The sequence below is a fragment of the Podarcis pityusensis genome (genome assembly GCF_964106645.2).
Source record: "Podarcis pityusensis genome assembly, chromosome: 7".
NCBI lineage: Eukaryota > Metazoa > Chordata > Lepidosauria > Squamata > Lacertidae > Podarcis > Podarcis pityusensis.
This window is the reverse complement of record NC_138031.1, coordinates 19,016,051-19,039,598: the sequence shown is the minus strand read 5'-3', so window position 1 is coordinate 19,039,598 and position 23,548 is coordinate 19,016,051. Positions and strand designations below refer to the sequence as shown.

General features: G+C 40.2%; 1 protein-coding gene across 5 annotated transcripts in view; it reads right to left on the bottom strand.

The window, feature by feature from the left end:
• CSMD3 (CUB and Sushi multiple domains 3) overlaps window positions 1-23,548 on the bottom strand; it is a 578,955-nt gene that overhangs the window by 49,630 nt on the left and 505,777 nt on the right. For 4 of the 5 annotated variants that reach the window (XM_081012460.1, XM_081012461.1, XM_081012462.1 and 1 more), the window contains 7 exons: window positions 23,022-23,195; window positions 16,801-16,974; window positions 14,327-14,500; window positions 11,504-11,689; window positions 6,216-6,389; window positions 3,502-3,684; window positions 33-209 (listed from right to left, as the gene is read on the bottom strand). In XM_081012460.1, coding sequence (XP_080868586.1) covers window positions 33-209; window positions 3,502-3,684; window positions 6,216-6,389; window positions 11,504-11,689; window positions 14,327-14,500; window positions 16,801-16,974; window positions 23,022-23,195 — 1,242 coding nt within the window. Of the gene's footprint in view, window positions 1-32; window positions 210-3,501; window positions 3,685-6,201; window positions 6,390-11,503; window positions 11,690-14,326; window positions 14,501-16,800; window positions 16,975-23,021; window positions 23,196-23,548 lie in introns of all 5 variants that reach the window. The other variant, XR_013988260.1, reaches the window with a different exon arrangement.

The following is a 23,548-nucleotide window of genomic DNA, read 5'->3' as shown; positions in this document are numbered from 1 at the left end:
TGCAACATCTTAAATAATAAAAGGGTACTTACTTGTGCAATTTGGCAAGGAGCCAGACCACGTTCCATTCGCAGTGCACTGTCTTACGGAAGGTCCAGACAATATATAGCCTTCCATGCAGGAATAAATTACAGAACTAGAGAATGTTGTGCCATCGATTCGAAACACCTTCCCATTAGCTGTTGTCCCAGGATTACCACATTGGACAGCTGGAAATTCAAATGTGGGAAATGCAGGAATAAGGTGCAAGATGGCAGCAACAACAAACACTGAAGATCTACACCAGGCATCCCCAAACTCGGCCCTCCAGCTGTTTTGGGACTACAACTCCCATCATTCCTAGCTAACAGGACCAGTGGTCAATGATGATGGGAACTGTAGTCCCAAAACAGCTGGAGGGCCGAGTTTGGGGATGCCTGATCTACACATTGTTTCAAATAATCAAATCAATCAATGAGCAATTAGAATAAACTGAACACAATTCAGTGTACATCCCCTGGCAATTAATCATCCTAGTCTTGCCTAGATATCCTTTGTTGCACTCTCAAACGTTCGTAGGTTTCACTTGAGGAGAAACTGCTACATCTGCATTGATATTAGTTTTATTTGGAACCTGCTGGCAACATCCCAGAATCTCTTCTGCTGTGAGATTTCACACATCCAACCAGGACTCTCCGACCTCCTTAGCAATTCCACAAGTGTTTCACCCGAGGAAGAGCTACCCCTTCACAAAATGCTGACACTTAAGCTTCAGATGAAATGTTGGTGAGAAGTGAGTGTTGGAGCACCTGCTTTGCAGGCCAAAGGTCTCATGTTCGCCCCCCGGCTATCGTTGTCAAGTAGGAAACTTAATTCCTGAAGCCCCGGAGAGCTTCTGCTAATAAATGTAGACAACACTGAGCTATAGGGGTCAGTGATATGACATGGTATAAGACAGATTCTTACATTTCTAAGGGAACCATGCTATAATTATATATTTGTGTAGCATGTTGAGTAAACCAAATATTTGAATTTTTATTAGTTTTATCATTGTATCCAATTTTGCCATAGAATGTGTTCTCTGATATTTTGCAGCTCCTGAGAAAAATACTACTCTCAATGGTAATTGCTCAACACTGTAGCCTCTGGGCACAACAAAAGGCTATGAAAGATTAGGATGCATTATACTAAAGGATACCTACTTCCCAGTGCTCCTCTCCTGCAAATAATTCTATTTAAATGTAATTAACCCACTCACATTATTCAGTTTTGATCAATGTTATTGGGAAAAGGAAGATCTCTTTCTTTTCTCTTTGCTTTTGTTGATAGAATTATTATATTTTATGACATCACAGCCGTCTTGAAAGTTCAATGCACAACATAAAATTTATGCCATGAAAAAGCAGGTCTCTTCTAATTTGTTTTCTTCATGGCATTTCAGCATTTTCAAATCATTTGAAGTGATCTAAGGTTATTGTCTTTTGTTTCTGCTAATGTTAACCTACAGCCCAGATGTAAATCAATATTGTATAGACAGTTCATTGATGTGATGATGTTACTGTTGCAAACTAAAACCGTTAACACTGACTATGTTTTTCAACTCAATTTTGCAATCACATTCATGTATAGACAACCCTTTATTACTCTTGTCCTTAAGATTTCCATTGCTTTATGTGCCTATGCGGCAACCTAGAATGACAGAACAGTGCTATCTTCTTGTGTTATTATTTCAGATGGCATAAAAAAATGCATGGTATGAATAAAGTCTTTTTCCCCCCTTCCCTTTCTCATAATATTAGGGTTGTCATAGACCCAGAATTTCCCAGACACAGCTGGTATTCAGCCCTTGTAAACTGCGTCCAGGCGAAATTCGCTGAAATGTCCGGGAAAATCCAGATTGTGGCAGCTCATGTCAGTAGTGTAGATTTTGGCAAATTTCATATAAAATAGCTCAAAAAAACTCATTTTTTGAAGATTTTTGTTGTTGAGATTTTCACTTTTTGAAATACGGCAACCCTACATAACATTAGAACTCAGGGATATATCCAATGAGTACTCCCAGTACATTTCCGAGCACAATTCAAAGTGTTGCTGCTGACCTTTAAAGCCCTAAACGGCCTCGGTCCTGTATACCTGAAGGAGCGTCTCCACCCCCATCGTTCAGCCTGGACACTGAGATCCAGCACCAAGGGCCTTCTGGAGGTTCCCTTATTGTGAGAAGTGAGGTTACAGGGAACCAGACAGAGGGCCTTCTCGGTAGTGGCACTCGCCCTGTGGAACGCTCTCCCTTTAGATGTGAAGGAAATAAGCAGCTATCTTCTCTTTAAAAGACATCTGAAGGCAGCCCTGTTTAGGGAAGTTTTTAATATTTAATGCTGTATTGTTTTTAACACTTGATTGGAAGCCGCCCAGAGTGGCTGGGGAAACTCAGCCAGATGGGTGGGGTATAAATAATAAATTATTATTATTATTATTATTATTATTATTATTATTATTATTGAAATGTTGTAAGGCAAATGAAACTAAACTATGGAATTTGTTCCCTCAAGATGCAATGATGACTATCAATTTGGGTGGCTTTAAAAGAGGACTAGACAAATTCATGGAAAATAAGGCTGTCAAGGACCACTAGAAACCACAGCTTTGTTCTACCACCACTGCCCGAGGCAGTGTACTTTTATACACCAGTTGGGAATCAAAAGTGGATAAAGTGCTGCTGCACTCAGGTCAAGCTTACAGGCCTCCCATAAGCATCTGGTTGACCACTGTAATAATAAGATGCTGGGACTGCATGAAGCATTGGCTTGACCCAGCAGGTTCTTGTTATGTTCATGCAGTGCAATGTTCATATGATGCTGCTCAGATGCGCAAGTCCTGTCCTTCAGCTCTTTGTAGGAGTATATACATCAGATTCTGATCATTCTTGCATTGCAGTGGGTTACTTCAGACAAATTCAGAGCTTGTCAGCTAAAACATAATCTTCCCAAAGCACCCTGAACCAAACTGATTACAAGGGGAAAGCTGGCAGGAGCTCATGCGAATCTGGCTCAAGATATATCAGCCCAAAGGGATCAGGGTGAAAGTGCTTAAGATGGCCCAAATAGGGCAAGGGTACAGTGAGGCAGGGATAACACCCTGAGTGATAATGAATGACTATTGATATTACAAATTTCTATACCACCATTCATTCAAGGACCACAGGGAGGTTTACAATAGAAAAACATAAAAAAATACATAACATAGTTACAAAAATCATTACTACGCCCCTCAATAGTTTATAAGGTCATGACTTATTTAATTAATGAAAGGCTTGGAAGAAGTGGAATGTTTTTTATCTGGCACCTAAAGTTATGTAATGAAGGCCTCTTTGGGGACAGCATTCCACAAATTAATTCAAAGTATCTGGGCTTATTTAAAACAAAATGATCACTTAAGCTCTTTGACATTCAAGCACTGTTGTGCTGAGCACATCTTTTTACTAATACTGGGTTGTATTATATTCCAGTCATCAATGAGATTTACCTTTACATTCTGGCTGCTTTCCTGTCCAACTTCCATTTGCCAGACATGTTCTTTCCACCGATCCATGAAGGGTGTATCCGAGCTCACAAGAGAATTGCACAATACTTTTAATTCTAAAGTTGCTTTGTTCTCTAGAACCGTGACCTGGGATTCCAGGATCTCCACAGGATCCCGCATTGTCACCTAGAATTTGCGGTACAAAGATTATTTCAGAGGGAATACACAAAAAAGGTGATGTATTACACTGCTGCTTCTGTTTTCATAGCTGATATGGTAACTGAAACGGATGGGGAAAAAATCTAAGTACATAAGTATCCAAGTGGCATAACAATAGAAGACAATTTATAATCAATACAAATATCAAAATACAGTTCACTTACATCTTACATGGGAGCTACATTCCAGGAATGGTGTGTAAAGTCGTAATCATGTATAGTCAAAACTATTACCAGAACTGTCCCTGCACAAGCAATATTGCCTTCCAAAGCCAGTGTGCTGAATGGGCCTTACTCCAACCCTAAGCAAGGCAGACAACTTAAAAGCTTTCTCTTTTTTTGCACCAGGAAAGAGCTTTTAAGCTCTCCACTTTCTGTGCATTTAATTTGTGCTATTTCAATAGCTGGCCACCAAGTGCGTAAAGTTGAAATCATGCACGTTAAATGTACATCGGTTGAGAGTCATCTGTATACTGAAACAGTATGCAGAACCCGTACCCATTTAATGTGTTGTGATTTTATTCAGAGATTCTTGACAGCACATAATCGAGTTTGATAGAAATTTCAAGTGATTCATGGCCAATAATTTAAAGGACAGTCACTGTTCATCAATTTGCAATACATTAACATGCATCACTCAAGTAAAGTATGCTATGCAATAGTCTTAAAAGAAAGAGTAAAGTGAAAGTTATCAGGATGCTTCAGTCAGGTGATCCATTAAAAATATAATATAGAAAAGTGGAGAAATGGCTTTCTAAGCTCCAGTGAGATTCTGAGCATGAAGATCTTGCAAACACTCATACAAACCAAGAAAAAAAATATATTGTCAGCAAATATTCACACACTTGCCAACATTTTCAATGGTGCAGCAAACGGTGCACTTCAGAGCTGAAGTCCAGGCTCCACAGCCAAGGTAGTCCCCCAAATGACCATCAAGAGAGACAGGTTGCTGGTCATCAAAGGAACAAATGGTTCAATGCTGATCTTTTCACCATGTCAACAGTTTCCTGTCTGCACTGGGTCAGGGTGAGCTCTACATTGTATACCACCTTTTTACAATTACTACTATTACTGATCTTCCCAAACAACTGAGCAACTGCTCAGAATGTGAATAGGAGAAGGCAGGATTTTCTACCTATATAGTAATGCTGTCCACAGTGAAGCTATAGCAGAAGGAAAACTGGCTCAGTTACAGATCCAAAGGAGGCCTCTGCGTAGTGGTCAAAAGGGTTATTGCCTGCCATGGAATCTCTGAAGTGATAATCAATCATTTTACATTGCAAAACGTCTTCCTGCTAGTAATTTTTAATGAACAGATTTATGTCTTTTTACAGCTATGCTGTAGATCAAAGCGCATAAAGGGAATATTTTGAAAGGACAACATAGGACTCTTGCTTTTCAGGGACACATATCCTATTATTTTGTTCATAAAACAGAAACTTGAATTTAATGCGCAAAACAATCCCATCAAAATTTAATTATGAGTTTGAAATTCAGAAATTTTGATAATGCAGATCATCAATTAAATTTAATATTCCTTGAGTTTGGAAAATTAGTGGATCAAAATTAGAGGATCAAGGCAGCATTTTGGAAGTATTTTTTTTTTTAAAAAAAATATGTTAACAGAAATTACTGTATCTTGATCTTTCTTTTGTGATACGATTAGTAGGGAAATGGCCTGTCCAAATGAGCACATATGAGTGTCAAAATATGCTGAGTTCTAGAGGCTACTTTACAAGGTTAGATTCTCAGGAAGACAGGATGAAAGCATTACTGCCTTTGGAGCTTCCTTTCCATTTCAGTCTCTGGTGGGATGGTTGCTTGAGTGCGTTTGATGTTTTCTGCACCAAGTCTTTCCTATCCTGGATACCATCAGATTCCTCCTACTGACAGTGGGGAGTCTGGGTTCTTTGCCATTGCGGGGGCCCTCATGACTACACTACATATGTGCCATGCTCCACACATTGAGACACACTGCCCCTCTCTGCAGACCATCACAGTTCTCTACAGAAGTCTTTGCCAACCCGGTGCCCTCCAGATAATTTGGACTATCACTCCCAGCCATTTCAGCCAGCATGGCCAATGCCATTGTTGACATTGCTCTATTAAGTATTAGTGGCAACCATCCCCTTATGTAAGTGGTTTAAACTTGTCACCATATTAGTCAAAAACAAATCAAGACATTGATGCAGAAACACTTGATATGGAATTCAACACCATTCTCAGTAATAGAATATAATTATTCATCACCAACTGGTCAACTGTCTTATTTCACTGACCATTTATTCTTCATGTTAAAGATAATTAGAAACTTTCCAGTTCTCCTCTCAGTATTCATTATATTCATATGGTGGAACTTAGCTTTGGCTGCAGCTATATCTTGTGACTGACATTTGGCTTTAATTTTCAGTTTCCTGAAAGGCAAACAAGTTCCAGCCAAAACTAATACAAGCATAGAATTGGTTGCAAAAGCACATTCACATACTTCAAAAGTGGTACCTGAGCAATGAGGCATAGATCCACTCCAATGTCCATTTAATTGACATGTCCGAGATGGCTGGCCTATTAGTGACCGTCTTCCTGTACAAGAGTACCGAACAGTAGATCCAAATGTGTATTTCTCTCCAGATAGGATCGCATTTGGGGGAATACCAGGATGCCCACAGTCAATCACTATGATGCATAAATATTGGAGATAAAAATTACGTTATAATCACCAATCTATGCAGTTCAATTTGCCTTCACCACCATTACTATATCTTTCAAGTTTGGGGCCATCATACAGCAAGATCCACGAGGATGAGAAGCTCAGGTTCTCTGGCTCAGCTACCTGATTCCTGGCCTACCCAGGCTCAGCAGGCATCAAGTTCCTAATGTGTTCAGTTGAGGATACAACAATGTAATAATTTGCACATCCCAGTTCAGCCAGGGCTCAGTCAGCTTTGCCAAACCTGCTGTTAGTCCCCCAAAATGGGCGTTATGGAGGTATGGTGGTGGCAGGACCAGAGAGGAGCACTCAAAAATACTTCTCCTTGAAAAAAGAGAAGAAAGTTTGCAGAACATTTGTCAGTCACTATGGAACTTATATGCAGACTTCATCATGCGAAAGGCTGGACTGGATGAATCCCAAGACGGAATTAAGATTGCCGGAAGAAATATCAACAGGCTCAGATATGCCGATGACACAACCTTGATGGCAGAAAGTGAGTGTGATGGCCTGGGAATCCGATTCAGAGGGTGAACCGGAGGAATCCCAGCCTGCACAGGAGTCCCCGCCTCCAGGGCCGGCTGAACTGGGGCAGGGCCTTGATTCTGAGGCGCCTACACCTGTGCCGGATCCTCAGAAGCAGGCACCAGGTGAATCCATGCTGGCTCCAGAGGTGGTTGAGGACTCAGTGCCTACAGGTGAGTCTCCCCCTGGGCCCAGTAACCCTTCAGCCTCTCCTGAACTGCAGAGGCTCAGGGCAGAGAGGCGAAGGGAACTGGTTTCTCCCAGGAGGAGTGCTCGCCTTAAGGCCAGGAGAGGCGGGTCTCCTGGAGGCCGGGACCGCCCCTGGCCTCAGAGAAGATAAAGGCCAGTCAGCCCTGTCCCAGGTTGCGGGAGCAACGTCGTCGTTGAGTACCTGCTCCTACCCGGACCCAGACCTGACCTTCCAGTGTTCCTGTCCCCGCCCGGCTTCCTGCTTCGGACCTCGCCTCGCTCCTTGTGAACTGTTTCCAGGCTAGTGACTCAGGACTGGACTTTGACTACGACAATGGTAACCTTCCCCCCGGGACTAACACAGTGAGGAGGAATTAAAGAACCTTTTAATGAGGGTCAAAGAGGACAGCGCAAAATATGGTCTGAAGCTCAACATAAAAAAAACCCTAAGATTATGGCCACTGGTCCCATTACCTCCTGGCAAATAGAAGGGGAAGAAATGGAGGCAGGGAGAGATTTTACTTTCTTGGGTTCCATGATCACCGCAGATTGTGACAGCAGTCACAAAATTAAAAGACGCATGCTTCTTGGGAGAAAGCAATGACAAACCTAGACAGCATCTTAAAAAGCAAAGACATCACCTTGCCATCAAAGGTCTGTATAGTTAAAGCTATGGTTTTCCCAGTAGTGATGTATGGAAGTGAGAGCTGGACCATGAAGAAGGCTGATCACCGAAAAATTGATGCTTTTGAATTATGGTGCTGGAGGAGACTCTTGAGAGTCCCATGGACTGCAAGAAGATCAAACCTCTCCATTCTGAAGGAAATCAGCCCTGAGTGCTAACTGGAAGTGCAGATCCTGAAGCTGAGGCTCCAATACTTTGGCCACCTCATGAGACGAGAAGACTCCCTGGAAAAGACCCTGATGTTGGGGAAGATTGAGGGCACTAGGAGAAGGGGACGACAGAGGACAAGATGGTTGGACAGTGTTCCTGAAGCTACCAACATGAGTTTGACCAAACTGCGGGAGGCAGTGGAAGACAGGAGTGTCTGGCATGCTCTGGTCCATGGGGTCACAAAGAGTCGGACATGACTAAACGACTAAACAACAACAAACAATGGAATAATTATGATCAGCCACCAAACAAGCGCCTCTGTTCAGAACTATCTTTTCAGAAATGTACCAAAGTCACTTCAGTTGGGTTATTCTAGAAAACCTGGGTTTGCCACCAAGTATAGATTCAACAGGGAGACACATCCAGTCCTGGCTAATATTTGATACATCATTGCAAACACATGCCGTTCTCATTTGCATATTACATTTTTAGTTGTACATTTGAATAAAACAAAAATGGACAATAAGGTCAGAATTGGATCTAGGACTTTTCAACATGTTTCCTTCAAACAAAGTTCACTTTTCTAATTTAGAAAAGGAAACCCAAAGGAAATCAGAATTTTCCATCCTAGATTCCACCAATGTGTGGTTTTGTTTGCAATTTCACATGCAATCTGCTATCAACCTCTGGATGCAACCATGCAGAAAATTTAAAACAGATTTAAAGGAACATAATATAAAGGTAAGAAAGCAGTTTCCTGCATGTCATGCTGATTGATTATTTCTTTTCTTGGCTCTTAAATGCACCTGAATCCAATTCTGCTGGAGACGGAATATTATATATTTTGCAAAAGTGAGCAGGAATGGAAGTATCCTAGCTGTGCGTGGAAGAAATACATTGTAAAACTGGGCAGCGCTGCTTTTTCTTTAGCATTCAAGGGCTTTTGGCAAAGTGCTTATATATACATATTGTAAGTAATGAGTGAGTCCTACAAAACTAATGACAATGCTTAACTGTTTAGGCCAACAGGCACCTATTCAACGAGAACAAAAGAAATAAGAGTACAGATCCCTTACTCCATTGTGTAGAACATTATCCACACTGATAATGGATGCCTTGGAAAAGAAATTGCTTCCTCCATCCGCCCACCCACCCATAGTACTTAAAAGGAGCAAAGAAAGGTTGTCAAGATAAGCTAGGAGACACAATTTTAAAGCAATATTTAATTGAATTTGGCTTTGTGTGTCAGGCTACAAGCTTTTCACAGATTATCAGTAATATACAAGAGAAATTTTGATGCCAGAAAGTAAAAAAAAAAGGGGGGGGGGACTACTGAAAGAGAGGGGCCATTAAATGTAGACCACTAACACGCTTAAGGAAAACATAAAACTTTGCCCTGGGGCAAATACATTCTTCTGAATACATTATATATGAATATGTTATATTATAAGAATTTGAATGCTACAGCTTGTAATTAAGTATATAGTAAAAGTAAAAGTCACTGAGCTGTTTTGATGTCCCCACTAACTTCTAGATCTCTATTCTCACTAAATCTGAAAAAAATGTTCAAGGGCTCCCTAGCATTTATCGCATTTAAAGAAAAAAGTGAAAGAAGGTCTAGTAACTAATAAATTGAAATTATAATATTTGAAATAAATTGATGATAACAATACCCTTTTATTTCCATGTGGTTTTTGTTTGTTTCTTTTTGTTAATTACTTGAGGGGGACTCAATAGGTAGCAGTTATAAAAGCAGCAGGAACCATTGGGCTATTGGTCCCAAGGAATGAGATATACCCCAAAATTAAAATGGCTTTTAATATAAAACCTCTTGAGTTACAATAAAACCTATTAACAAAAGAGGACTTTCACATCTCATTCCGGCTTGATATATCATAGACTGCTTCATTAGATTCAATATCTTTGCACCATGGCGCCGGATATGCTTAAGACGGCCCTGACTTCACCCCAAAGTTCTGAACAACTGCTCTCAATTTAAATGGCTAAATTTAGACGGTAAACAGCATTGGAGACAATATTATACCCTGTGGTACAGCACAGTATAATGGTTATGAAGCCAAAACAGTTCCCCAGTGCTCCTCTCTGTATATGACTCTGTAAATAGGAGTGGGACCAATACTCATCTCACAGAGCTGGATCAGGAGAATACCACAAAAACCACTGAGAATAATAATGTATAATCATGTTATTAGTTCCTTGAGGGGAGGGATGGTTTGACCACAGTGGTTCAGACAATGGTAACTTCAAGCTTGGATTAGCACAATACTGCCTATATGGGGCTTGTACTTGATGTTGTTGTTGTTTAGTTGTTTAGTTGCGTCCAACTCTTCGTGACCCCATGGACCAGAGCACGCCAGGCACTCCTGTCTCCCACTGCCTCCCGCAGTTTGGTCAAACTCATGCTGGTAGCTTCGAGAACACTGTCCAACCATCTTGTCCTCTGTTGTCCCCTTCTCCTCGTGCCCTCAATCTTTCCCAGCATCAGGGTCTTTTCCAGGGAGTCTTCTCATGAGGTGGCCAAAGTATTGGAGCCTCAGCTTCACAATCTGTCCTTCCAGTGAGCACTCAGGGCTGATTTCCTTAAGAATGGATAGGTTTGATCTTCTTGCAGTCCACAGGACTCTCAAGAGTCCACAGGACTCTCAATAATTCAAAAGCATCAATTCTTCAGCGATCAGCCTTCTTTATGGTCCAGCTCTCATTTCCATACATCACTACTGGGAAAACCATAGCTTTAACTATACAGACCTTTGTTGGCAAGGTGATGTCTCTGCTTTTTAAGATGCTGCAATTACTGTGGAATGTTGCATCATAATTGCTAATAGGAAATCCTTTTACAAGTGCCACATAATATTCATTTTGCTTTTGCAAGGAATTGATCCTACCCATCATTATGTAGGGTCCTTCACTGTGTTATTTTTGGCTAAAAACTCTTCTCCTCCCTCCAGTAAAGCCTACCAAATAATGCAATTTTAAAATGTAATATTGGTATGTATAATTGTTTTAAAACCCATTTCTATTTTTATATTGATAAATTTTATGTCAATATGTTTTAATGCTTAATTCTATGCATATTTTAATGACTATTTTATATTGTTTTATATAAACCACTTGGAGGTTTTTGTAGACTAAGTGGTAAATCTTGTCAAATAAAATAGAGTAAATAAAATAGATTTGAGCAGCAAAGATTGTATTGGACTGTGTAAACAGAGAATGGAAAATATAATCATTTAAGGAATTGATAAGAAAACTATGCAGTAATGTGAAATAAACAAACAACAAATTTCAAGAACACAGACAATAATTAGACACCTTTTATTCAAAACCAATGACCTTTCATGTTCACTGTAAAAGGAAATTGGCTGTGGATACGCTCAGAAATAATGTGTATATACAATGAATTTGCAAACAAAACAATAATAAGCAAACAAACTTCAGAAAGGTAACTAAGGCTGCAGTCTACTAATAATAATCTACTATGAATAATGATATTTATTCTAAGATACTTACTAATGCATTCTGGCAAAGGTTTATCCCAGTGACCATTTGGCTGGCAGACTAAAACTGAAGATCCAAATAAAAAATATCCAGGGTTACAATCATAAAAGACAACTGTGCCATAGGTGAAATTCCCATGTTCAATTTTACTTTCTCGTATGGAATTTGCAGGGATTCCCGGATCAGAACAGTTGACCACTAAACAGAAAACAGTAAACATTTCATTTATTTACTTCGTGAAATAGATATACTGCTTGATTATAAATAAACAAACAAGATTCCCCCCCAGAAAAACCTAATTATGTGTGAATTTCACGTTTTTGAAATGTGCAAGTTTCCCACAGGTCTTCAGGTGAAAAATACTATGCAGAGAATAAAATGAATGCCAGTATAAGCAGCAATTTGCACAAAGCTATTCTTGAAACCAGTTTAAAAAAAATCAAAAAAAAAATCAGCATAGGCATAGGCAGAATGCTGCCGTCACTTTATGGTAGCTATTTTTTGTATAGTTTGCCAACTCTCAATCCATGGTTAAAAAATAATAATAACCACATACAAAGAATCTCTGCCAAACATAAACCGGAAAGAGGGCCTTATCGGTAGTGGGGCCGCCCTGTGGAACGCCCTCCCTTCAGATGTGAAGGAAATAAGCAGTTATCTTATCTTTAAAAGACATCTGAAGGCAGCCCTTTTTAGGGAAGTTTTTAATATATTGTTTTTAGCACTCGACTGGGAGCCACCGAGAGTGGCTGGGGAAACTCAGCCAGATGGGCGGGGTATAAATAATAAATTATTATTATTATTATTATTATTATTATTATTATTATTATTATAAGATACTCTCTTCATTTCTAGATCACTAGAGGGCTCATGTCCCACAGCTACTTGGGAGCCCGATTCTATATCACTTCTAGGACAGAGGTTTTCAACCTTTTTGAGTCCATGGCACCCTTGACAAACTACATGCTTTCTGCGGCACCCAGTTATGTCACCCCTTGCCTGTAGAGCTAGCAGCCTCTCAGCCTTTTTCAAACACTCTCCCTTGTCGAGTGTTCCCTCAACATCTTCTCCTCTCCCCTCTCCTTGGGAGTCCTCTGGGCAGCCACTGCTGCCACCCCTAGTCTCTGAGCTGCCACCCCCCACCCCAAAGAGAAGTGCCTCCTCACACTGCCCCACAGAGACCTGGGACTTGTCTGTCCATTCCCAACAGCAAGGGCTGGCAGACGGGCTGGCTGGGCTCCCTCACCCGCTTGCTTGCTTGCTTACTCCATTTCTGCCTCAGCTCCTGTCAACCAGCCCCACTGACCACCTCCAGAGGCACCATTTGCCTGCGGAGCTTCTTGGGAGGCAGAGACGCGAGAGGGCATCAGAGGAGAGAGGGGAGGAAGGAGGGACAGAGGCCAGTGTTGCCTGCGGCACCCCTGACCGTCATTCAAGGCACCCCAGGGTGCTATGACACACTGGTTGAAAACCACTGCTCTAGAAGTTATGCTTCTATCCACACACTCCCAACAACATAATTGTAACATTCATGTTGCCGCACAACCTCAACTCCTAATAAATAACCAATCAGCACAGGTGGAAGAACCCAAATATCCACCTCATATCCAAGGTGGTCCTGAAGGTCATCACAAACTCAAGTAGTGGCAGGATTTTCTTCTCCACCTCAGGAAATTATGGTAAAATGTGTACGTTTTGTGGGATGTTGTTTGGCTCTAAAACACAGCACTTAATCAGTGAGCTGCGTCCAGTGGACTATCTATCAGTTCTTCAGCTTATGGGGTGGGGATATGATATTATTTATAAACTGAAAAGGGGGAGAAATGAGGAAATGAAAATCAAGGAAAATAAATATGTGTGTCAGAAACAACTAGAATGCTATAAAAGAGAAATGGAGCAAAATGGTGGGTTACACCACAGCCTTGAGCATGATTTTCTTTGGGGGGGGGTGTAGTTCTATGAGTAATTTTTCTCATTATGAATGCTGCTATGTTTTTTCCTGTCCCTGTGACAGGAACTTACTAGAGGGGATACATTAGTTTAACTTGATATGAAACAACTTGCAAGCTTGCAGTTAGTTGAAAAGTTTACCAGTTTCTACCAGGCAACAGCAAGTCTTGATTAATTTTAACATTAATCGATGTAAATGTCATAGTCTTCAAAGTGAGAACACGGCTTTTGTTTTTTCCCTTGGGGGAAAAACAACTCCAAAGGATATGGATTTGATGTTCATTATCAACTAGGTTGTCCAAACCTACTTTAAAAATATGGCAAAAAATTTCAAGGCTATCTAAGCATTCCAAAAGCATGTGCAGTCAAATCAGCACACGCCTTGTGCCTCTGACCACTTAGGGCAAAAAATGTTTATATTTTATATGCTATTGTCCACTGCACCAAAATTAGTAATCATTGCTAGGTAAACCAAAACCCTATGAGTTTGATGAGGTCAAACAAATAAAGCACCTGTAAGATAAACTTTCTGAAGGGCTTGGCATTTCAGCTATAGCTCCCAGCAGAAAAGGTGAAACACAATCACCCTTCTTTTTAAGATAAAGTAAAATGAATGAAAATACCATTTAAATGGCTTTACATTCTGTGCCGCCTTAAAACTCACCTACAGGGCCTGTCTGATGGACAAAAATAGGATCTTTTGGGAATTATGTTATATTTGAAGCTGAGAAAAGTATTTTAAACCCTAAAAGGCTTTCTGCCCATCTCAAATCACAGCCCCCCCTCAAATGGTGCATAATACAGACACAGACTTGGACATCATCCTTATGTGCAAAACAAGCAAACATCCCTTCCCATTTTTACAACATTTTTTTTCAGCCTTACCTTTGCATATGGGTGGTGGATGACTCCATTGTCTGTTTGCCTGACATTGGGCTTTTGTTGGTCCTTGCATAACATAACCAGTGTTACAGGAAAATGTCACAACATCATTGAAGTTGAAACCATTCCCACTTGTTCTTCCATAAATTGGACTACCAGGATGACCACAGCTAACAGCTAACATCAGAAGTGAGTGAAAGAGAAAGCATACCGTTATCACTTTTCACTGTAACGTATAATGAAGACTTTAAAACAATTACAGAATAGTAGAGTTGGACAGAACCTCAATGGGCGTCTAGTCCAAACCCCATCCAATTTGAAACCGTACTGGACCCTGCTTAGCTTTGCAAATGTGCTAGCAGTTTTACTGCTACACCACCAAGCAGATACAATTATTTTGAATATTTTCTTGCCTCCTTACTTTTGAAATCTTCGTGAAAGTGCAAATGACCACCTTCTGTAAGAGAAGGTATCCCAAAAGAAACCAATCACATACCAGTTGAGGCAGGAGGTTCCAAAGTGTTCTGATCTACAAAAAGCTTTTGCTGGCTTTCAGTGCAATCATGTAAGTGCCTACTCACTCAACATTGCTGAGATCCATGGGATTTTTACCCCAGGAAAGAAGGTATAGGACTGTACCTTAAGTATCTGTTATCACTTCACAATGTAGTGCTTAATGGATCTGGCTATACATCTGAACACAATGTTATTATGAAAAGAAAAGAAAAACTATAATGAAATTGCACCTGGTACTTAAATATAGGTAAAAAAAATAAAATCAGAAACTGCTACAGGGATCAGAATTTTTATTTCTGTTTTCATTGACATACTGCAATACACTGCAGAGCTTCCAGGCAATGAGTGGTGGTTACTATCTCTCCTGTGACATACCCCGTTATTTTAACCTTTATTCCAACCATTTCCTGAAAAACCTGCATGGCAGAAAACTCTACTTTGTTCAGTCAAGCAGTCCTTCTGTTGCTGTTGAAGGAAGCCATCTCTGGTGCTGCTGCACATGACCTAGGGCTATTTATTGTGAGTTCTATCCTGGATGTAAACACAGCAATATATTTGTGTCTCATTCTAGAATATCGATGAAATAATTTCTGCCTGGCGGTGAAGGCAGAAGTGCTAAACCATACTTTAACATGACATCCTAACCTGGACAGAACATGGCATTTACTGTTTTTCACACACTTCAGTATCATTCCATGCTGAGGATTTGCAAAATAAAAATAAAAATGTTTCACAGAATTTGTTCCCATTCACTCTTTCCTTCAGTTATTCTCCCTCCACATCTTCTGCTGTCTTCCCATTGCCAACTATAGATTGCAAGCTGTTTTGGGCCAGAGTCCTCTCTGCCTTTGCTTATGAAATCCTGTAAAGCACCATGTACATTGATGGCACTGTAATAATAACTATAACCATCACTACCTGCAGAAGTGTAGATTATGCTCCTTAACTTTTGACCAATATATTCTAAGTCTCGTGGGGGGGGGGGGAATAACAGGATTAGTTATTTATTGAAGGAAATGTTTTCAAAAGAATGCAGTTTTCTAAAATAACTGAGATGGGGAAATGGCTGTTTTCATCCCCACTACAATTTAGTTTACAGATGAAGAAGTAGTTCAGCCGTGGATGGAAATTGCAGGGAATATATTTCAGATAAAAATCAGGAGGAACATTTTCATTGTTAAGAGCTGTGAAGCAGACTGCCTCTGGAGGTGGTGGGCTTTCCTTTGCCTGTTTAAATTGGTCAACCATTTCCCAAAGATTATGTACTTGCATCCTGAATTGAGCATAGGGTTGGGCTAGACCAGGGATGGCTAATTGCCATGCCAGGGCCTGATCTGCACCCCAGTAAAAATTCTCTCTCTCTCTCTCTCTCTCTCTCTCTCTCTCTCACACACACACACACACACACACACACAAACTGCACAAGATTGTCCATTTTGGCAGCAGCAGCAAAAAAGAAAAAAGAGAAATACATCACTGGAGTGGATGGAGAAGTTTGATAGGGATGCAAACTGCTAGTTCCCTGATTATCAGACTGAAAACTGGACAATTGTTGTGATAACAACCATCCTCAGATCATCTGCATGGATCAGCTGTATGTGTGTGAATGTCTTTTTGTATGTGTGTGTGTTAGAAAGTGTGTATACTGGGAGGGTGTGTGGCCTGCAAGATTGTGGGATGGCCTCACCTACTTTTAGCCACAGCCACTACTGGCATGAAATCTCTGGAGGGTTGACCACGAGCAATGATAGACCTTAGCCCCAAAATGATGAGATATCTCTGGATCAGATGCTATGTGCCATTTCCCTTCCAATGATATAATTCATTTATTCTTTATTAGAAACAACTTCATGCTTCAGTAGTCTCGCAGGCAGTATGAAAGCTGCTCATTTTAGCCCCATCAGATGGGGGGCGGATGTTAATTATGCAAGCACACTATAACCTCTGCCATGCTTACTTACGCACACAGGATGGAAGCTGACCAGACCAGTTGTGATCCTGCTGGCATATTCGCACAGAAGAGCCGATGAGTCGAAAGCCAGGACTGCACTGATATACGACAGTGTCTCTGTAGCCATAATTCTCTCCAATTACTTGGCCATTGACTATAAGGTCTGGAATACCACAGTGTCCAGCTACAAAAAGATACAATTATGGTGGTTTACAAACAGGAACAACACTTTTATTTCTTGTCCACCATTATTGTTTGTATTTTAGTTCTAATATTTATATTTCACCATTGCATTTCCTTCATGCAATACCGGGTACAACATATAACACTTCTGCACATAAAACTTACCACAACCCTGTTGGTAGGTTAGCCCAAGAAGTAGTGAATGGCCCAGTGTCTTTAATGACTGAAGGGAGATTTGAAGCATGGTCTTGAATAAAAATTGCCACAGCCAACATAGTGCAGTGGCTAGAGTGCTTGATTTAAATAAATAGCTTTGAATCCCTGCTCAGCCATGAATAAGCCGGGGCACCTTATTCCAGTCGCTCTGTCTCAGTCTGAAATGCTTCATAATGTCATTGTTAGGGCTAAATGGTGTAATTCCCATGCAGGTTGCCCAATAAGACACCAGGGAATCATGGGATATAAACTGCTTAATCAAAAAAAAATATATCTAAGCAGTATACACAGAACTGTAAAATAATTGGGGAATCCCCTCCCATATCCTTCTGCTGGCAGGCTAAGAACTTCTTATTTAGATGGGCATTTGAAAACTAAGATGCAGATAATGCTAACTAGTGGGCTGCTGTCAAGGCAAACTGCATTTTTGTTCTGGTTTTAAGTGTGTATTTTAACTATTGTTTTCAATTAGTCAGTTTTATTGCTCTGCAATTCATAATGATGATTTTAAATGTTGTAAGCCACCTTAAATCCCAATTTGAGAGAAGGGTGGGCTGTAAATACATTAAATTAATAATAACCAAATTGTAAATGGTATCCAACTAAATAGGTCTGCTAGTGCAAGGATTTCCACTTGTCCAATGGAACGTCCCCTTCCTCTCCTCTCCCTGTGTACCCTCCCCAAATCTGTTCCAAAGGGTTGGGAAAGCCAGAACAGATTTAAGAGGGCATGGGTAGAGAAGATGGAGGGGGAAATCCTTCCTACAGGCAAAAGACTTTATGATAGCGGGTCTGTTTAGTTGGATATCATTTTATTTGTCCAGATAAAATGGATATTATTATTTTGCTGAAACAATGTTTACAAAGTTCTGAATAGAAGTTCAAGACCAGCTGGGGGAGGATTAAATTTCCACTCCGCCCCCTCAGAGCACAGTGCAGATGTTAATTGATAAATCAACCACACAATGCCAAATCATGGCTGGCTTTATTTAAATGCATACCTTGTATAATAATCACCTGTCATTTTGTGAAGTGAATACATTCTGTACATTCTTATATGAAAAAAGCGGGTTCCATAGAAATTCATTACTGTGCAAATTTGGGAACATATCTACTTATGTGTTACCTGCTGTACAAAACCAAAGCTCGTTAATGCTATTTCAGAGAGTTCCCAATTATACAGACTCAATCCGCCCTGAAGCATCAACACACACACACACTTATAGACTGTATATATTTTAAAAATGCCATTATCCTCATAATTAAACAAATGTGCAGTGGTAGTCAACTAAATTTTACCCAGAGTAGACCCACTTAAATTAATGACTATGATTAAAACTTAGTTGCATATCACGCATAAAAATGAATGGTGATGGGGGTAAATATTCTCCATCTGAAGACAGTAATATATGAACTATGGAAGTGTGAAAGGATGCATTGCTGAAAGGGAAGGAATATTGTGAGAGCTCTCATTTATAGTCATTTCCATCACCAAGGAAACCACTCTTTTTTTGTCTGCACATCTTGGAGAATGGCTGCCTCGTTATGCCATGAAAAAGGAGGTGCACAAGGGCTTCAAACAATGGCAATAGTGCTATTATTACAAATAATTGGTGACAGTTTACTGCATAGCCATTCCAGCATGGCTTGTTTAATTCCCCTTCAGTTTCAATGAGTTGGAGTAGATTCCCCCCTCCCTTTCCCTTTTTTTGCTTCTAAAATGTCTGTGATGAAAAGAATTTCAAGAGTGCCTATTTGACACTGTCAAGAATGCGAGAACACCTGCCACTGTAAAAACCTTGCTGCACACTATACATTTTACGGCTCCTTTTGTTGTTAATGGTCTTATGGTGCTTCCATTTTAAACCATTTCAGTGCTCTGGGCCAGATGAAGGAGAGGGAGCAAAAGCATTCTCTTTTCCAAAGTTCGAAACCAATCTATCTGGCCATTTGGGAAGAAGAAGAAAAGTTATTCAACTACGGTTCAATTTAAAATATAATCACTCTTGATCATTTCTTTGTAGGACAGTAACTTTTCCCATGCTCCTTTACTTCACAATGACCCCCCCCCCCAGCTCTTACATTATGTTTCTGACTAAGTCCCCCTTCCCAATATTCCAGAGAAAAGAACAAATTGCTTCATTCAGTATTATCAAAACCAAACATATGAATTAACTTTTTCTTTTTCTTTTGGCTGTTTTGTTACAAACATGCCACTTCTGATAACACACAACATTCTGGAATGGGACCAATATGCCACTATATTCCTTCTGTTTAATCCATAATTAAGATTCCTTTATGTTAACTGATTTTTGGGGTAATAAACATGTCAGGTTGCTTAACAGCACTCAAGGGACAGTCCTAAACAAATATCCCTCAAGATGAGTGAGTTAGGATATGATGGAAATCCAGCACAGCTTGCTGGATCCCAGCTCAAGTCCCCAATCAAGTTCTCCCAAAGATGTCGGTCAAACTTGCTCATTCCAGGCTCAGCTGGATGAGCCAAGGGCAGCATAATTCCCCCAAAAGGGAAATAACTGACATGGGGGTTGGATGCTAACTGTGTTGGTGAAAGCTTTCATCTTTGGCTGTAGAATGTGCTGCATGGTAAATTTTCTATCTCAATAAATTAATTCATGAGAACCACCTAGGCTAGTCTGTTGCAGCAACCCAAATCAGATGACATGCTCTGGGCCACCAAAGCCAACAACAACAACAACAACAACAACAACAACAACAACAATGTATTATTTATACCCTGCCCATCTGGCTGGGTTTCCCCAGCCACTCTGGGTGGCTTCCAACAGAATATTAAAATACAATAATCTATTAAACATTAAAAGCTTCCCTAAACAGGGCTGCCTTCAGATGTTTTCTAATAATCTGGTGGTTGTTTTTCTCTTTGACATCTGGTGGGAGGGCGTTCCACAGGGCGGGTGCCACTACCGAGAAGGCCCTCTGCCTGGTTCCCTGTAACTTGGCTTCTTACAGGGAGGGAACCACCAGAAGGCCCTTGGCACGGGACCTCAGTGTCCGGGCAGAATGATGGGGATGGAGACGCTCACTATGCTACACTAAATATGTTATCATTTAAGGTAAATGACTATATGCTGTTTTGCATAATTTTATTGTTATACAAACATGTCTTCAATCTATTGTCATGGGTCCATGCTGAAATGGATCTGCAATAAACAATTCTCCTGACTGATATGTTATGGAGAAACAGAGCTAAGCATCATCATCATACTGAAGGTACCTTGCTCCCAATGACTTTGCGTAGATATTAAATAGAACTGGAAACAAAATAGTGCCCTGTGGCACCCTACTGCAAAACCGTGACTTGAGAAGCACTCTCTCAGTGCTACTTGATGCACTCAGTCCTGTAGGTAGGACAAGGACTATTGTAGCACAGTGCCCCCCAATTCCCACTGCACAAAGCCGGTCCAGGAAAATGCTATGGCCAATGGTACTGAAAGCTGCAGAGAGACTGAGAAGGAGTGGAAAGGTCATACTCCCCTTGTCTCACTGTCTGTAAAGGTCATTCACCAGGGTGACTCAAGCTGACTCAGTCCTGTGGCCAGGCCTGGATTCAGATTGGAATGGGTCTAAATAATCCATGTCATTCAATAATGTTTGCAGTTGCCGCACCTCAACTCTCTCCACCATCTTCCCCAATTGATTCCAGTCCAAAGGGTCCATGGATGGTTCTTTAGGAGTCATCACTCTATCACTCTTTCAAGCAGCAGGGACCACCTCTTTATGCAATGAAGTGTTAACCACACTCTGGATCCAACCAATCAACTCCCCTCTGCTAGATTTTATAAGCCAGGAGGGCTGCATATTAGCCACAATTTCTTTAATTTACTTAACGCCTAGTAACTGTTAATATTTCCATGTTTTATTTCTAATCTCTAGGTTTTCCATGGGGAAAAGTACAAAAATGGTACATTAAACGATAAATTGGAAATGCCACCTCCCTTGGCAAGCTTCTGTATCTTTTAAATGTCAAATAATTTGATTTGAGAACTATGAGAAAGCAACAATCCAAGCTTTTTTACAAGTTTGTATTCCTTTATTTTTATCCTTTCAGACTAATGATTCCCCAGGAAGCAGAAACATTCAGTTCTGCACAGGCATCAAACAACTGTGACCTTATAGTGAGCAAGCCGGTAATTGTTTATGGTAAAAGTTCAGGAGAATTGGATTCTGCTCATGTAGTGGTTTCTTGCAGTTCTTAGTTTCTAATTGGTTTCCTTTACCATTTCTTTTAAGGTCTAAGGGGAAATAAATATAACTAGTTGTCAAGCAGTCAGAGCCTCGCTTATTTCCCTATGACAAAGAATTCCCTTGGCAAGACAAAGAGGAGTAGTTAAGCTGTCCTCCATGGAACATCTGTTAAAACAATAGCCCTTTAACAATGTTCAGAATGTGGGTGGACTGGACACAATCTCCATTCTCTACTGACCCACTCCTGCTATTTTTCACAAGTTGGTTTTTTCTGTGTACACAGGACCATATACTGTTTGTACTTGCATAGACTCCAGGTACTTGTTAACACCTGGAGACTGGCAGTAGGGATGCTTGAAAAAACTCATGCCCCTCCCCAGTTCCAGTATGAGCTGACCTGATTCCTCCTGGGTTAATGCGCAAAGCAGAAGGCAGTTAACTTTCAGCTTTTGCACTGCTCTGAATTTTGTGTTAGATTTTTGGGAGTTAGGAACTGCCAGATTGGTTTTTAAAACATATATTTTGAGACAAAATATGTTTAGAGATGTATGTGTTTTATTGGGGGGGGGTTGTATTTTATGATAAAATACATTCAAAATACATATTATTGTGTGTGTGTGTGTGTGTGTGTGTGTGTGTATGTATTTTGAAATATACTCAGAGTCGAGAGTGGATTTCATGCTCTTTATTCAGCTCATAGTGGTGAGGAGGAATGAAAGTCCCCTCAAAGTATCTGCTTTATATACATTATTTACACAACGGGCTGCACGTGATTGGCTAATTCCGGAAATCTACTGTAGGCCAATCAGGTTGTGGATTCACTTCCATCTGGAGCCAGATTGGGTAGCTCCTGCAGACCAATCATACTGCTGCATTGTTCTAGGACCAATCGGACTGCTGCATTTTGGATCCTATTGTTCTAGGACCAATCAGACTGCTGCATTTTGGATCCTATTCAACTCAATACATAACATATTTAAATACACATTTTGATGGAGGTTCCCACTTTAAACATTTCAGGTTACTGTTGTAACGGGATGAAACATATTTATCAACAAACACATGCAAAAGTGATATGGATGGAGATGTAGCAGTGTTCCTGTGTCAACACTTCAGATCTACACACATGTAGAAAGCTAATCTCTGCCAAATACTTTTAGCTCAAGTGGCTCTGCCATTTTGTTTATGGAAGGCTAACCATGGAAGAAAAGTGGAACCACAGAACCATTACTAAATTACTAGTATAAATAAAAATGAAAACATACAGGTTGGGGCGGAAGGCTGAGCAAAGGAAGAATGAACATTACCCCTGCAGGTTGAAATCCTAAAAGTAAAGTTATATTACCATGTGCCATTTCATTGCATTGCCTTGCACTCTGCCATTGTGATGATAAATGATAATGGAACTATAATGGCAACTTCAGAGTGCTATCACTGCCTTAAACTCAATTGGAAAGGATATTTCAGTAAGGAAAGTTTCTCTTGAATGCAACAGAAATAAATTTGTTGACAGGAAATGGATGCTCAAGTTAGCACATATTGTCACATGACCACACAGTAGGGCTGTAAATTTACAATTGGCACAAAGGGAAACCAATTCCTTACCTAAGCATCTTGTTTCAGTTCCACTCCATAGTCCGGAAGAGAGACATTCCCTTACAGCTGAGCCCACCAACATGAATCCTAAGTCACAAGTGAAGATAGCTGTTGAGCCATAGGTGATCTGAGTTCCAATCTTATTCCCATTTGGAGGTATAGGAAGCTCGCCACAGGAAATAACTTTAAAAGTTAAAAGAAGGAGAAATATGTTGCACACACAAAATGCACATGTAAACATTCAGGGCTCGTTTTTCAGTGAAGGTGATTAAAATGCTATATATTAGGGTGAATGTAGAGTGATAGATGACTGCAAAATAACAAACCCAAAACATTATATTACAAAAAATGTTCATACTATCAAAAAAAAAGTTAAATAATACTAATGTCATAGAATAAATTAATGACTTTTATAGCTGTTTTATAAATAGTTACCAAAAAAAACCCCCTCACTTTAATCTCACTCCTTGCTTTCTGAAATGTATGAAGCTGCCCCTGAATGTGATTAGTATAAGTCAGCATCAATATGAGTTGTT